Raw genomic sequence first — 17,382 nt, forward strand, 5'->3', positions numbered from 1 at the left:
CTCAACTTTTTTTAAAATAATTAATAGTAATAAATTATTAAGTATGATTTAATTTTTTTAAAATTTATTTAGTATTTAGTCTAGTATAAATAAAAATCAAGTCCAACTTAAATATTAATAATTTTTAATATCTAAAAAATAAGCAATAAAATTAAAAATACTAATATTTTTTAATTAAATAAGTCCCCATTCAACTACCTCCTTTAGTTTCTGGTGGTATTTCTAGGTGATGCCTTAAATACATGACAATGGTGGTAATTCATGCATTTATTCTTTTTTATTTTTTTTAAATATGTAAAAGAGATGTTTGGTGTATTTATTATTTGTATATGTTAGAGATGATATTAAACTGATATTTAATGGCTCACAAAAACAAGCTGTAACTGATTATGGTTGAATAATTTGTTGATAATATTTGTTTTTGTAACTTTAGTTAGAATGATAGAAAAGTTTGTTTTGGTTAGAGGTTAAAACTAGCAATAGTAATAACCTCATAACTATAGTTAATTTATTTACCATATTGTGTTAGGTTTTAGTAAGATTAATTTTCAAATAGCTATAAATAGTGGATAACAATATGTACTCTATAGTACTGTGATTTTTTTCAATTTTAGGTTATGTATTTGTTCATATGACAAATTCACTTCTTTTGAGTCTTCTTCTTCCACTTCAATTTTATTTTCTTCAATAAAATCAGATCCAGATCACGATTTTTTCATGGTGCGATGAGCGTGGAGGATCGTAAAAGTAGTGAAACTTTTGGATACAAATAGAACATTGAATTAGCATCAATGGCCAACGCTCCTTCTGACCTAATGTCGGGGGACGGCTCACATGAGAGCTTTCAGCTTCAAAATCTAGCTCGCATTATAAGCCAACTATCGAGTTTGCAGCCACAATCGAGTACCAATTTACTTGCAGATCCAGCAAGCGTTTACTTCCTACACTCAACTTTGGGCAACTCAGTTCATAATTTCAACAATAATCCAAACAGCGTTTCTAGAGAAAGAGGACGAGAAACTCGTGAAAGTAGAGGTGGAAAGAATTCAACACCTAAGACCTGTTCTTATTGTCACAAAGTAGGGCATCTTGTGGATACTTGTTATCACAAACATGGATTTTCACCTCATCTACAAAGGTATAAATGGCCACGAGAGACTAGCAATGGAGTTATGGTTAATCATATTGCTACTGGAATTGAAGAGAGCAGCACCCATAATGTTAAGCAGGACAAAGAAGCTGATGGTCAATCCCAATTCAATCAGAATTTGAGAGAGGCACTGCTTACTTTTTTTCGGCAGGAGTGTACACAGTTTTTTCAAGGAACAAATGTGAGAGATGTCAATCAATCAAATGCAGGGAGTGTAGGTATACCTTTAGAGACTTATAAACTTTGCATGAGCTCTCATATTGCGCGATTTTTGTCAGTAAAAAGTTTTTTCTCAAATTTTTGGGTGCTTGATACAGGAGCTACTGATCATGTATTACACTCATTGCATTTTTTTACAAATTTTAGACATATTAGACCAATTCTAGTAAAATTACTAGATGGAACACACACAACTGTAACTATAAGTGGAACTGTGGTATTTTCAGCTACATTCTATCTCACGGATGTGCTGTACATACCAAGTTTTAACTTTAATCTTTTATCTATTTCCAAACTTACAGAAGGCCTGCATTGCAAATGTATTTTTACTGATAAATTTTGTAAAATACAAAATCGGACCTCTTTAAAGATGATTGGCACAGCTAGAGTAAAGCATGGATTATACATGTTAGATTTTTCTGCATTAGAATTAGCATATAAGGACAACATGAAAAAATAACATATAATAAGAGTACTAGGATTTTAGACATGCAAAGTCATAGGGACAAGATTTTACTTTCTTCTAATCTCAGGACAGCAAATTTGGTTACATAAACTTCAAATTTTTTTATTGAGAATTTATGCCATTTTAGATTGGGTCATGTACCCCAAAGTAAATTTGATATTATCAAACAAATATATCATTGTGTGCAGTTTTCTGTATCTACTTGCTCTAAACCATATGATTTTTGCCATTATGCCAAGCAAAAACGATTACCATATACCCTTAGTGAAACAACAAGTTTAAACAGTTTTAATTTAATACATATAGATATCTGGAGACTAATGTCACTTATTTCTCTACAAGGTTATAAATATTTTTTAACTGTGGTAGATGATAAAACCATATTTGTATGGATTTATTTCATGAAATTAAAGTCAAAAGCCAACAGTTTGGTCCAGAATTTTGTTGCCTATGTGAAAACACATTTTAATTCTCAAGTAAAAATTATTCGAACTGACAATGGTCCTGAGTTTAAACTTGATGTTTTTTATAATTTATAGGGTATAGTGCATCAAACATCATGTGTTGAGACACCTCAACAAAATAGTATTGTTGAGCGAAAACACCAACATATTCTTAACATTGCAAGAGCATTAATGTTTCAATGGTCTTTGCTAAAAAATTTTTTAGAATTTTGTTATTGGTTTAGCTGTTCATTTAATTAATAAACTTACAACTCCAGTTTTAAAAAATAAAACCCCTTATGCTATCTTATTTGGTAAAGATACGAATATTAGTCATCTTAAAGTGTTTGGATACTTGGCTTTTGCTTCAACGTTAACTCATAAAAAAAAAATTTGATAAATGAACAAAAAAGAGTATTTTTCTTGACCAGCTGATATTTTTTTAGTATCAAAGTTCAAAACTCAACTTAAAATTCATGAAATTCTTTGACTATGACCTAGAAATAAGTAACACAAATTTAGTAGTCCCGCTTGCAGAGGTGGAGTTAGACAAAATATATAGGGACTGACATTTACAAATTAAGTTTAAGAAAAATATTTAAAATATTAGGGCATTGATAATTTATTAGTAAAAAGATATATAGTGTTTTAATAATGAATGTATTGATAACTTAATTAAAAAAATTATTTTACCAATAAATTAGTTAGTATACTGTTATTATTTTTAAGTAATACCTATTAACAATAACCAAGTTGAATATTAAAGTACTTTTTATATAGCCTATTAAATTTTATATTTGAACTAATAACTTGTCAATATTTTGATTGTTTAAGGCCAAATTAAATTATTAGATATAATATATAAAAGTAAACAAATACTTTCTGATTACAAATTTAAAAATATATGGATTATGTACATCATATTATTTGCTATACAAATCTATATTTCTTCTAAATATAAATCTTTTTAAACTAATTACATAAAATAATAGCTAATATTATATATACACCAAAAATTACTATAAGCACACTTATTATTCCTAACTAAAAAAATAAATATGGTAAAATAAGAATAAAAATGGCACCTCTAATAATATAAAATATATATTTACTATAATAAAAATAATTTAGAAGGAACGCATATTCAAAAACAAATTAAGATACTCATAAAGTAAAATTAACATTTTTAAACCCCTACACTATATTTCGCTTTGTCCCGTATCAGAAAACTCTGTTAAATCTGAAAAGAGAACAAAGAGCGAGAGAGAAAGGGAGTAGAGAGCAGAGAGAAGAGAAGAGAGAAGAGAAGAGAACGAGAAATTGAGTTCATTGATTCTGAAAAACTACATTACAGAGTAGGTTTTCTCTTGAATTTATAGTCATAGCTGAAACAGATTTTTCTAACAACTAATTATCCTTCTAACAAACTAACTCAGCACAACTAACTTCTAATCACATGCCTCACACTACAACTAGTTTCATCTCTTATTTATCCTCAACACCTCCTGCCTACTAGAATTTGGGAGATATTTCATTATTTCACTTGCAATAATCAATTAGCTTAACTTACACATATAAAGTTCATGAAATGAGTTAGATTTCAATAAGATGGCTCCATAATATAGTTTAGTCTTTCATATATCAACTATCCTTAAATAGAATGAAATGATGAAGAAATGAAAACTCTTAAAGGAAAAAAAAAAAAGAATAATTGAAGGTGTTCTTGTTGCATTTTGATTGGTCTATCTATCCTTGCAAAATTCTGTTCTACATCATCCATTTCTTCTTTTGATTTTGTCGAGGATGATGTCTTCCATGAATTCCGCTTACTCCAACTTGATCCAATTTGTTTCTTGCAATCTTGCTGTCCAAAAACAAACACATTAGAAACCAAACCATAAATGTTTGCTGTCACAAAGTAAGTTTCTTCATTCAACAGAAACTAATACTAAGATAATAAAATGAGGGATGATCTTTGAATGAACAAAATTATAACCTTGTAATAAACATTGCATTTGCACTTAGAATTAGAACAAAGTATGTCTATGCTGCATGTAGTTCATGTATAACATTATGGCCGAAAATGCCTAATCTCTCACTGACCCAAAAAAAAATTCTTGGTTGAGTTGAGCAACATTGTTTTGAGATCATCATATCAGCCACTCAGCCTAGCTTTCAACATTACTTGCTCCAGATTAACAAGTTTTTCCATGCTATCAGGGGGTAAGAAAACATCAACAATCTAAGGATTTTGTGAAAAATTGAAAAAAGACACAAGAAAATTCAATGCTTGTGCTTACTTATTTGCTTATGATCCCATTAAAATAGGTCACACCATGTGATGGTTGTACATACTTGATACTTGGATGTAGCAAAAGCAAAATCCTTAATCACAATGGTTATGGTCTTATGGAAAGTGTATGAGAAGGTATATTGTGTAAGATATGTTATGAATCATAAGAGTAATGCAGTGTAGGATTATACCTCTAAGAATGGTCCAGGTTGAAGTTTCTGTTTGCAACAAGAAAGTTCAACTATATACCTAGCTCCTTGTCCATGTACTCAACCAGCAAATAATTACTACATACAAGAATTCCAATATATAAATGGAGTAAACGTGAGAATTTTGAACTCTCCAATGAATTAGAATCAATTTTTTTGTTTGTTCCAAAATATGAAAAAGAATTTCATTACTGTGAATTCTAATTGTTGTCATTCCAAATATATTCTTAAGATCTTTTACATTAAGAAATTTGAAACAAATAACTTAATTACTCTACAAGATCTTTCTTTCTTTAAGCGTCACAAAGATTTTCTTATATCTTTATTGCAGATTTCACACGAGACTTTGAAGAGTATAGGATGATAAGAGCATTTTTAATGTCAAACTTGTACTGCAATGGCAATTAATTCTCCAGGAACCCTTTAAGTTTCAACAGGTAAAAAAGCAAAGTACATGACAAACTTAAACATTAAATTCAAATAGAGTTAAACATTAAGAAATAGAAGCATCCTTACAAGAACGGAGGTGCAGCACCCCAATCCAACAAATTCAGAGTCCCAGAAGATAGTGTATCATTGGATGTCCCTATGAAAAAGAAAGAGGAAATAAATAAATGGGTAAAACAGTTAAATGGGGAGGAAAAAAAAATCAAAAATTGATAGTGTATCATAAAAAAGCTAACAGTTTTTCGATGGAGTACAAAATTGGAATAAAATAAAGATTATGTAGGAGAGAATGAATATGGTGTTGGAGAAGATGAAGTGGGTTTGGAATAGAGAGAGAAAAACAGTACCAGTTTTAAGATGTTGAGTCATTGCGAATCCATTTCCCATTAACAGAAATGTAGGAGATGTGGGAAATGATTGGCCAAATGTGGGGGTCCTTCTTCTGTATGCGTTCGTCCAACAACGGACATTTATTAATTCTGAGTTGACTTAAAGTGGCAGGCAGCCTTATGTTCTCCAGCTTGGAGCAATCTGAAACTGATAAGTCTTGAAGGGACCGTGACTGTGACACCTCGAGAGATGTCAAATTTTCACATCTTTGGACTCTCATATATTTGAGATTTGGGAATGCTGGCAATGCAAAGGATGTAAGTGAATCGCAGCTGTTGTATATATGTAAGCTCTGTAGTGAGTGATGTTGTTGGTGTTGCATTGGGAATTCAACATTCTTGCAATCTATGATGTACAGAGATAGCAATGAAGGGGGCAAAGAATCCCCTGGAAATGATATGGCTGATGAGCAGTTTGAGATTTTTAGCCATGTGAGAGAGGTTGGTTGGGTGCGGGTCATGGCATTGAACACGTACTCCACCTGTTGCTCTCCACTAATCGATAGTGATTCCAATGTGGAAAGTGGTACGTCCCGCATTCTTGCTTCTTGTATGTCAAATATTCTTAATTGGCGAATGATGGGAGCTCTTGGCAGATAACAACCAAGCTGCTCGCATCGTGCAATGCCGAGATCCTTCAAAGATGGAAGGAAAGTGGGAAAATCTCCTCTTAACTTAGGACAATCCCATATACTGAGCACCTCAAGTTGAGGAAATGGTGCATCATCGTCATCACATTCAAACGACTCCCATTCCTCCCAGCAAGGCATTCCTGAAATATCAAGAGTTTTAAGGGATCGGAAGGGTATTTCGCAATGATGATCAGTTCCATCATCCTTGTAGAATTCACCACCAATCATCTTCACCTTGTCAAAATCTGAAATTTCCAGCCACTCTAGAGAGGGTAATTGTCCAAGTGAAGGAAGCACCCAACAATTCTCGCATCCACTCAGCACCAACTCAGTTATGTTGTGGTACAAAGACTGCCCTACCCAATCTGGAAACATGGTACCCCTGTAACCCTTCATTCTTAGTTCTTTCAGGCCTTTGTGAGGTTCTAATTTGGCAAGTATATCTTTTTCGATTTGGGAATCAACCATCTCACTATCTTCACCTGATGACCACTCCAAACATAATTCACTCATGTATTTCTTATCAACCATCCTTGCCCTCCAAGCTTCCCTGCTGTTAACCACATTCTCCAATTTCTCAATCCGAAATGACCCTCCAAGATTTACAAGTTCTCCCAATTCCCCAACACCATTCTCTTCATGCTTGCCAACAATATAGTAACGCAGAATCTGCAAGTCTTTTAATTTTCCCATACCTTTTGGCATCTCTTCCAGTTCAGTGCCTTTAATATCAAGATGACGCAAATTCACAAGATTTTGCATGTTGGAGGGAAGCTTTTTAAGTTTCTTACAGTTGCTCAACTTCAAAGTTTGTAAATTGTACAAATCACACAATGAGTCAGGCAATGTTACAACTGATGTGTAAGAAAGATCTAAATAACGCAAATGAATCAATTCACCAATTGAATCGTGCAACAAGTCTTCCTCATGCGAAAAGGATTTAAATGACAATACTCGTAAGCACTTCAGTTCTTCTAGCAGGTGACAAGGATCGATTATTCTCACTGAGAAATCATCACGTCTATCCAAATTGATTTGCATCAATGTCCTCGCATGCTTTAAACTTTCACATACATCCATGATCTTTGAGACTGAATCATTGCGAAGACCATATGACAAATGACGAGTTTTAGTATCATGCTTGAGTACATTTTTGAGTTCAATGGTTCTAAAATAGAACTTTCCACCATAGAATGTTGCCAAATCATGCATCAGGTCGTGCATCACAAATGAATTTTCATAACCATCATTAGAATGTTGAAAAAATGATCTTGAAGCTAAATCATTAAAATATTCATAACCAACTTCTTCTAAAATGCTTCCACTCCTTGGTTGTTGCAAAAAACCTTCTGCCATCCACAATAACATCAATTCATCTCTATCAAACTCATAGTCCTTGGGATACAAAGAACAATAAACAAAACAGCGTTTTAAGTACGAAGGAAGATGGTAATAACTGATCCTCAACGCAGGAAGAATATCACTTTCCTCTTCAGAAAATTCCCAAATTTCATTGTTCAAAATATCATTCCAGTCCCTTTCATCATCTTTGGTACTTAGTAAGCTCCCAAGTGTTTGAACAGCCAAAGGTAATCCTCTACATTTTTTAACGATTTCTCTCCCTACTTTTTCAAAACCTAAACGGTCTTTAGAAAGCAAGGCAAGATTTGCAAACAATGACCAACAATCTTCATCATTCAACACACTCAAATTGTGGGCTTGATGGTGATGACTTTTGACCATATTTGCAATCTTTTCATCACGAGTTGTCACAAGAATCTTACCTCCATGCCTCCCTGCCTCAGTTCCACATTGAAAAGGAGTTAGCAACTTTTTCCAAGCCATATAATTGTTACTCCACATGTCATCCAAAACAACCAAGAAACTCTTTTCTGCTAGCTCATTCTTCAACCAAAGCTGAACTGAATCTAAATCATTCAAGTTACAAGGACCAGAAGTTGCTTTCTCTACCACAGTTTTAGTCACCTTAAGAACATCAAATTCTTCCCCAACACAAACCCATGTTTTAACATCAAATTTTTGCTGCACTCTGTCATCATTGAAAACCCATTGAGCCAAAGTAGTTTTTCCAATCCCACCCATGCCCCAAATGGGGATCACAGATAGTTTACCATCATTACTATCATCCAACAACAATTTGACTATATCCTCCCTCTCTTGGTCCCTACCAACAAAAACATCAGATTTTTGAACAAGAGATGTTGATTCAATTCTCCCTGACATGTTCTTCACTGAAATCTTTTCTAGACCAAGGATATCTTTATGACTTGCAATATCTTGTAGTCTAGCAATGATTTCTTCAATCCTAGTAACCATCTTCCTATCTTGCGAATTGAGAAAGCGGGACAGGAAGTTACCTGCTGGTGGATCCTTCCGAGTGGCAGCTTTGGTGGCGATTTCATCCAACAAGTCATCAGCATCATAGACAGCATCATGGAGATTTTCAAGCCACCTCTTGACAGCAGGGTTAGAAATCTGTTTCTTCTCAGCATCATTCAGCACAGCTTCAACCACATTCAAAATGGTCTCCAGCTTTTGAAGCAGCTTCTGGTCAACCTTCTTTCCTTTCATCATGTTGATGATTGCCGGGTCGGACAGCCGATCAAAAAGAACATTGAGAAAAGAAGAGAGAAAAGCTCCTCCAACAAGTTCAGCAGCCATGTTCACAAGAGCAAGAAGGAAAAGGAAGCGGTTTGTGTATGCACTCAAAACTCAGAATTCTCTCATAAACACAGAGTATGAAAGTGGTAGCAGTTCAGTGAAATATTATTGTAATGTGGTGCATGCTGATATTATTATAATTCTTATTGTCTTGCTCCGAAGCTGTGAGATGCTTTCGGAGCATTTGGTCTTCGTTCTTCCATTTTTTAAACAACGGATCTTTAGCTGCAAAATGTTTAACAATATCCACTTGTACATTTATTTATTAACCCACCTACCATTACTGGTGCTTCTTATACCATAAAAAATTGTTCACTTCTCTTTATTTTGTCACATACTACAATGCACGCATCTGCTACCTTTTTATAAAATAATTTCAACATAAAATTGCTTTTTATATTTTTTGTTGGGACCAATTACTTAAATTATTTAAGATTTGTTAAAAATTTTCGAATTATAGAAAATTATTATAAGTATTTTTTAATAATAAAATCACGATAAGCATATTTTGGTTTAAATACAGTTGATAAGCATTTACATAGTTTAACAAAAAATTCTAAAATAATTATTCAAATTAATTACTGAAATTTATAATATCTGACACTTCAATGTTTAAGTTTTAAAATACACAAATTAGTCTCTAATATGTATCTTTTTTGTGAAAATAGATATCAGAGACTATTTGTATATTTTAAAATGTAAGGATTAAATTGTCTAATTTTAAAAGTTTTTAAGAATTTATTTGAATAATTATTCAGTGCAATGCATATACTAATTAACTCTTAAGAGATCTTCAATCATATATTTTAATTTAAAAGTATTAAAAAACTATTTCACAGCAAGAAGTAGTTAAAAAGTAATTAATAATTGATAACTAAAAATTTATAGATAACGATATCGTAAACTGTAATTAATAATTTTCAATTTAATTCTGATTGTCGTATTAAAAAACATACGGTTAATTATGCAAATTTGAATGTCAGAAAGAAAAAAAAAAGTATTTCTTTTACATCAATTAATTATTTTTATTAGATATATAATATATATCCCCTTGAGTTAAATAGGTTCAGCTTTTATAAATTGTGGATTTCTGAGGGTTACAGTTCTATATATTAGCGAATTACTTTATATCATATATTAGTGTACTAATTGGTGTTAATATGTGTATTCTATTCTATATATTTTATTAAATTTGTGATTTGTAGAAACCTCGATTCAGGGACGGGAAGTGCATGCAGTGAGTGAGGAGAGTAGAGAGAAAAATAGAGCTAAGGGAAGATGCAAAATGAATTCTGAATTATATTGATTCAATTATCCCTGACATGCTCTTCATTGAAATCTTTTCTAGACCAAGAATAACTTTATGACTTGCAATATCTTCTAGTCTAGCAATGATTTCTTCAATTTTAGTAACCATCTTTCTATCTTGCAAATATGTTTTCTTCTAGTCTAGCAATGACTTGCATTTTATGTTTTATTGGAGACTAATTACTTAAATAATTTGGAGCCGATTAAGAATTTTTTAATTATAGAGAGTACCTATAAGTATTTTCTAATAATGAAGTCAAGATAAAAACATATTTTGGTTTAAATACAGTTGATAAGCATTTATATAGTTTAACAAAAAAAATCTAAAGTAATTATCAATATTAGTTTCTCATATTTTTAATATTTGACACTTTAGTATCTATTTTAAAATACACAAAACAATTCTTAATATTTATCTTAATTAGAGGGAAACTATATTGTTTAACGGAGACAAATATAGAGAAAAATTAATAAAATTAGAAGAAAAAAATTGATTACATATTGACTATTAAAAATTTGATGGTAAAAATAAAATTGAACTCGAAAATATTAAGAATAAAATTAAATAAATTAAACATTATGGCTATTTTTTTTAAATATTAAGGACAAAAACTATATTCTATCCAGAATAAAATTATATTGATATGTTCTTAAGACGCTTTTTATGTTATTGTTACATAGAATCTAACATGTTTTAGTCATTTTTTCAAGATAATTTTGTTGGATAATATTATAGTGAAAAGTGAATAATATTTTTTTCAATAAAAAAATTACAAATTTTTTTTATCATATGCAATTCACTTTTTTTTTCTAAATCTAGTAAAAATATTCACTCATCTTCTAATTTTACTATTTACAAAAAACAGTTTTCTTTTTTGTTCAAATTCAATGATTAAGTAGACATTTCTAAACTTCTTTCTCACAATTTATTTTTTAGTTTTTATGTAATGAATTTTTGTAATGATATTTTTATTTTATTTTTTAAATTGAATTTAGATTTTTCTTAATTTTTTGGTTTCTCACAATATTTTTTAACCCAAAAGGTAAATGACTAATCCATCACAAATTGGAATTATATTTAAATATTTGTCGTTGATCAATGAATTGCTGCATGCACAAGCACAGATTAGAACCTCCGACAATTACTTAAACGATCTAATGAACAAACTAATAAGTTCATGAAATGACTTAACTTGGCTCCACAATATAGTCTAGTATTTCATTATTCCATATATCAACTATACTTAAAATAGAATGAAATGATGAAGACATGAAATCGTTCTTGTTGCATTTTGATTGGTCTATCTGTCTGTGCGAAATTCTGTTCCACATCATCCATTTCTTTATTCAACAGTTAGTTTCCGCCATTAGAAACTAAACCATAAATGTTTCCGCCGTCACAGTTAGTTTCTTTATTCAACAGAAACTAATACTAAGATAGTATACGGAATCTTTGAATTAACAAAATTATAACCTTCTAATAAACATTGCATTTGTACTTAGAATTAGAACAAAGCATGTCTATGCTGTATGTAGTTTATATATAATATTATGGCCAAAATCTCTAATCTCTCACTCTGACCAAAAAGAATAATAAAAAAAAAAAGATGGCCATTTGTTTCTGCTTATAAGCCATGCCACCTGTTCAGGACTGCATCATGCATAATTATGGGATAAAACAACAACATATAATAAAATAACAGTAATACTACTCAAAACTTAAAACTTACTCAAAGAAATGCCTTAGAATTCATTTCTTCTTCCTTGAGTTGAGCAACATTGTTTTGAGATCATCATATCAGCCACTCAGCCTAGCTTTCAACATTACTTGCTCCAAATTACCAAGTTTTTCCATGCTATCAGGGGGTTAAAAAAAAAGCAACAATCTAAGAATTTTGTGGAAAATTGGAAAAAGACACAAGAAAATTCAATGCCTGTGCTTACTTATTTGCTTGTCTCCCATTAAAATAGGTAACACCATGCTCATGTGATGGTTGTACATACTTGGATGTAGCAGAAGTAAAATCCTTATTCACAATGATTATGAAAGGTGTATGAGAAGGTATATTGTATAAGAAATGTTATGAAATATAAGAGTAATGCAGTGTAGCCTTATACCTCTAAGAGTGGTCCAGGTTGAAGTTTCTGAATGTGCAAGAAAGTTCAACTTTATGCCTAGCTCCTTGTCCATGTACTCATCCAGCAAATAATTACTTCATACAAGAATTCCATTATATAAATGCAGTAAACATGAGAATTCCCAACTCTGGAATGAATTAGAATCAATTTTTTTATTTGTTCCAAAATATGAAAAAGAATTTCATTATTGTGAATTCTAATTGTTGTCATTCCAAACACATTCTTAAGATCTTCTACATTAAGAAATTGGAAACAAATAACTCAATTACTCTACAAGATCTTTCTTTAAGCATGCCCAAAGAGTATAGAATGATAAGAGCATTTTTAAGATGTTGAGTCATTGCGAATCCGTTTCCCATTAACATAAATGTATGGGATGTGGGAAATGGTTGGCCAAATGTGGGGGTACTTCTTCTGTATGCGTTCCTCCAATAACGGACATTTATTGATGATGAGTTGACTTAAAGAGACAGGAAGCTTTATGTTCTCCAGCTTGGAGCAGCCTGAAATTGATAATTGTGGGAAGGACTGTGACACCTCCAGAGAGGTCAAATTTTCACGTCTTTGGATTGTCAGATATTTGAGATTTGGGAACGCTAGCAATGCGAACGATGTCAGTGAATCGCAGCTGTTGTCTATTTCTAAACTCTGTAGTGAGTGATGTTGTTGGTGTTGCATTGGGAATTTTACATTCATGCAATTCTTGATGGACAGATGTTGCAATGAAGGGGGCAAAGAATCCCCTGGAAATGATATGGCTGATGAGCAGTTTGAGATTTCTAGCCATGTGAGAGAGGTTGGTTGAGTGTGAGTCATGGCATTGAACACGTATTCCACCTGTTGCTCTCCATTAACTGAAACTTGTTCCAACGTGGAAAGTGCTATGTCCCGCATTCTTGCTTCTTGTTTGCCAAATATTCTTAATTTGCGTATGATGGGAGCTCTTGGCAGATAACAACCAAGCTGCTTACATCCAAAAATCCAGAGTGCCTTCAAAGATGGAAGGAAAGTGGGCAAATCTCCTCTTAACTTAGGACACTTCTTTATCATGAGCACCTTAAGTTGAGGAAATGGTGCATCATCGTCATCACATTCAAACGACTCCCATTCCTCCCAGCAAGGCATTCTTGAAATATCAAGAGTTTTAAGGGATCGGAAAGGTGTCTCCTGATGATGATCACTTCCATCATCCTTGTAGAATTCACCACCAATCCTCTTCACCATGTCCAAGTTCGAAATTAACAGGCTCTCTAGAGAGGGCAACTGTCCAAGTGAAGGAAGCACCCAACAATTCCCGCATCCACTCAGCTCCAACACAGTCATCTTGTGGTACCAAGACTTCCCTACCCAATCTGGAAACATGGTACCCCTGTAACCCGTGATTGTTAGTTCTTTCAGGTCTTTGTGAGGTTCTAATTTGGCAAGTACATCTTTCTCCATTTGGGAATCAACCATTTCACTATCTTCACCTGCTGACCACTTCAAACATAAAGAACTGATATATTTCTTATCAACCATCCTTGCCTTCCAAGCTTCATTGCTGTTCACCACATTCTCTATCTTCTCAATCCGAAATGACCCTCCAAGATTTACAAGTTCTCCCAAGTCCCCAGCCCCATTCTCTTCATGGTTGCCAACAATATAGCAAGTCAGAGTCTGCAACTCTTTTAATTTTCCCATACCTTTTGGCATCTCTTCCAGTTCAGTGTCTTCAATATCAAGATGTCGCAAATTCACAAGATTTTGCATGTTGGAGGGAAGCTTTTTAAGGTTCTTACAGTTGCTCAACTTCAAAGTTTGTAAATTGTACAAATCACACAATGACTCGGGCAATGCTACGACAAATGTGTTAGAAAGATCTAAATAACGCAAATGAATCAATTCACCAATCGAGTCGTGCAACAAGTCTTCCTCACGGGAGAGGGATTTAAATGACAAAACTCGTAAGCACTTCATTTGTTCTAGAAGGTGACAAGGATCGATTATTCCCTTTGAGAATCCATGATATATACCCAAATTGATTTTCAGCAATGTCCTTGCATGCTTTAAACTATCACATACTTCCACAATCTTTGAGATTGAATCATTGCTGCAAAGGGCATATGACAAATGACGAGTTTTGGCATCATGCCTGAGTACATTTTTGAGTTCAAAGGTTCTAAAATAGAACTTGCCACCATAGAATGTCGCTAAATCATGCATGAGATCGTGCATCACAAATGAATTTACATGAGCATTATTAGAAGGTTGAAAAAATGATCTTGAAGCTAAATCATCAAAATATTGATAACCAACTTCTTCTAAAGTGCTTCCGCTCCTTGGTTGTTGCAAAAGACCTTCTGCCATCCACAATAACATCAATTCATCTCTATCAAACACATAGTCCTTGGGATACAAAGAACAATAAACAAAACAACGTTTTAAGTACGAAGGAAGGTGGTAATAACTGATCCTCAACGCAGGCAGAATCTCACTTTCCTCTTCAGAAAAATCCCAAATTTCATTGTTCAAAATATCATTCCAATCCCTTTCATCATCTTTGGTACTTAGTAAGCTCCCAAGTGTTTGAACAGCCAGAGGTAATCCTTTACACTTTTTAACGATTTCTCTCCCTACATTTTCAAAACCTAAACAGTCTTTAGAAAGCAAGGTGAGATTTGCCAACAATGACCAACAATCTTCATCATTCAACACACTCAAATTGTGGGCTTGATGGTCATGACTTTTGACCATATTTGCAATCTTTTCATAACGAGTTGTCACAAGAATCTTACCTCCATGCTTCCCTGCCTCAGTTCCACATTGAAAAGGAGTTAGCAACTTTTTCCAAGCCATATAATTGTTACTCCACATGTCATCCAAAACAACCAAGAAACTATTCCCTGCTAGCTCATTCTTCAACCAAAGCTGAACTGAATCTAAATCATTCAAGTTACAAGGACGAGAAGTTGCTTTCTCTACCACAGTTTTAGTCACCTTAAGAACATCAATTTCTTCCCCAACACAAACCCATGTTTTAACATTAAACCTTTGCTGCACTCTTTCATCATTGAAAACCAATTGAGCCAAAGTAGTTTTTCCGATCCCACCCATGCCCCAGATGGGGATCACAGATAGTTCACCATCATTACTATCATCCAACAACAACTTGACCATACCCTCCCTCTCTTGGTCCCTACCAACAAAAACATCAGACTTTTGAACAAGAGAGGTTGATTCAATTCTCCCTGACATGTGATTATTCTTTATAGCCTTTTCTAGACCAAGGATATCTTTGTGATTTGCAATATCTTGTAGTCTAGCAATGATTTTTTCAATCCTAGTAACCATCTCCCTATCTTGCAAATTAAGAAGGCGAGACAGGAAGTTACCTGGTGGTGGATCCTTCCGAGTGGCAGCTTTGGTGGCGATTTCGTCCAGCAAGTCATCAGCATCATAGACAGCATCTTGGAGATTTTCAAGCCACCTCTTGACAGCAGGGTTAGAAATCTGTTTCCTCTCAGCATCATTCAGCACAGCTTCAACCACACTCAAAATGGTCTCCAGCTTTTGAAGCAGCTTCTGGTCAACCTTCTTTCCTTTCATCATGTTGATGATTGCAGGGTCAGACAGGCGGTCAAAAAGGACATTGAGAAAAGAAGAGAGAAAAGCTCCTCCAACAAGTTCAGCAGCCATCTTCACAAGATCAAGAAAGTATATGAAAGGGTAAGGGAAGTGGGTTGTGGTATACACTCAACACTCAGAATTCTGAAGAACGCAAAGTTTCTACTTTGCAGTGTAGCTTAGCCAAGTACACGCTGTGTTGCTTACTTCAATAATTGAGTTGAAGCAATAATTTCTTTTTCTTAATTTTTTTTCTCAAAAAAAATACTTTTATTTTCCTATTGGAAATTTGGAATCTAAGTGTATTGAAATGATAAGTCTTTAACATCGTGGGGACCATCCTCCACCAACTGATGAGAAAAAACAAATGTGAATGGTCCTTAATTGTATTGGAAGATATTATTAGCTATTCATAGTTCATACAGTAACCTGCTTTATATGACTATGACGATTTAATATTGGATTAATGGATTACATAAATATGACTATTTTGATTATAAATTAAAAATTAAATTACAGCATGGGATAATAGTGTCCAAATTTTTACCATCTTTTCGGGGAAAACAATATTGTAGGATGATTTTATCAAAGTAGGACGATTTCAGGTTTTTTGTATGTTTAATTATATTTATATCACACTAATCTTAAAAATTATATTCAAGCTTCTTTTTATCTTAATGGAATTTTAAATGAAATTTTTATTTATTAATTATTTTAGCATGGAATATAAATTTGTCGAAATGAAAGTGAAAGAGTACACAATGATAACTTTGCTGTTTGCAGTTTACATCATTGCCATTGAGCTTTGTTTTCTTATAGTTGCAGGCTCTGCTTTCTTATATAATTTGGATTGATTAAGTGATTAATTTTGTATCTTTTGTTTGCTATTGATTTTCTTATGTAGTACTGTATGAAGCTCAAACACTTAGTTGAATTGTTTGTGTGTGTTGCACACAAATACTTACTTACACTCGTTCGATATAGTTGTGTTCAAACTGTGTTTTAATAAATATTAGTATGTTTAATTTTATTCTTAACATATATTTTTAAATAAATTTAAATGTTGTATATATTATTACTTATTATAATAAAAAATATTTTAAATATTTGATATAATTAAAATAAGATATTAAAAATAATTAAAAAATTAATTTATATTTTAATATCAATAAAATATCAAAATATCATTATAATTTATCTAAAAAATACTTTATATTTTATATGTATGCGTATCCTGTATCTTATAAGATTTTAAAATTAATATGTCGACGTGTCCTATATCGTATCGTGTCCTGTGTCCGTATGAGTGTCCATGCAGAGTGCACGGTGCATAGTAGATAGTAGTTATTAATAACATGAAGCAAAGGTGAATACACAATTTGTAGGTTATTCATATAAAGTT

The 17,382-nt window shown here is 32.7% G+C and overlaps 1 protein-coding gene and 1 long non-coding RNA gene across 16 annotated transcripts in view; one reads left to right on the top strand and one right to left on the bottom strand.

Annotated features, from left to right (window-relative positions):
- The window catches only part of LOC127744824 (uncharacterized), a 19,019-nt gene extending 14,876 nt beyond the window's left edge, over positions 1 to 4,143 (top strand). The window contains exon 2 of the long non-coding RNA XR_008005959.1: positions 3,996 to 4,143. This is a non-coding gene — a long non-coding RNA (uncharacterized LOC127744824). The remainder of the gene's footprint in view (positions 1 to 3,995) is intronic.
- The window catches only part of LOC107475565 (putative disease resistance RPP13-like protein 1), a 55,044-nt gene extending 38,828 nt beyond the window's left edge, over positions 1 to 16,216 (bottom strand). For 2 of the 15 annotated variants that reach the window (XR_008005957.1, XR_008005958.1), the window contains exons 1-4: positions 15,749 to 15,894; positions 12,183 to 12,451; positions 11,969 to 12,094; positions 5,297 to 5,366 (exon numbers count right to left, since the gene is read on the bottom strand). Coding sequence is in view for 10 of the 15 variants with exons in the window: in XM_052257451.1 (XP_052113411.1) it covers positions 5,580 to 7,229; positions 14,346 to 16,052 (3,357 nt within the window). In the remaining 5 variants the exon portion in view is untranslated. Of the gene's footprint in view, positions 1 to 3,805; positions 4,143 to 4,177; positions 4,492 to 4,762; positions 4,859 to 5,296; positions 5,367 to 5,574; positions 8,434 to 8,626; positions 8,759 to 11,261; positions 11,890 to 11,968; positions 12,095 to 12,182; positions 12,452 to 13,846 lie in introns of those variants that run through there. The other 13 variants (XM_052257451.1, XM_052257450.1, XR_008005955.1 and 10 more) reach the window with 12 other exon arrangements.
- Positions 16,217 to 17,382: the final 1,166 nt, after the last annotated feature.

This window comes from Arachis duranensis, chromosome 2, assembly GCF_000817695.3.
Source record: "Arachis duranensis cultivar V14167 chromosome 2, aradu.V14167.gnm2.J7QH, whole genome shotgun sequence".
NCBI classification, from domain to species: Eukaryota; Viridiplantae; Streptophyta; class Magnoliopsida; order Fabales; family Fabaceae; genus Arachis; species Arachis duranensis.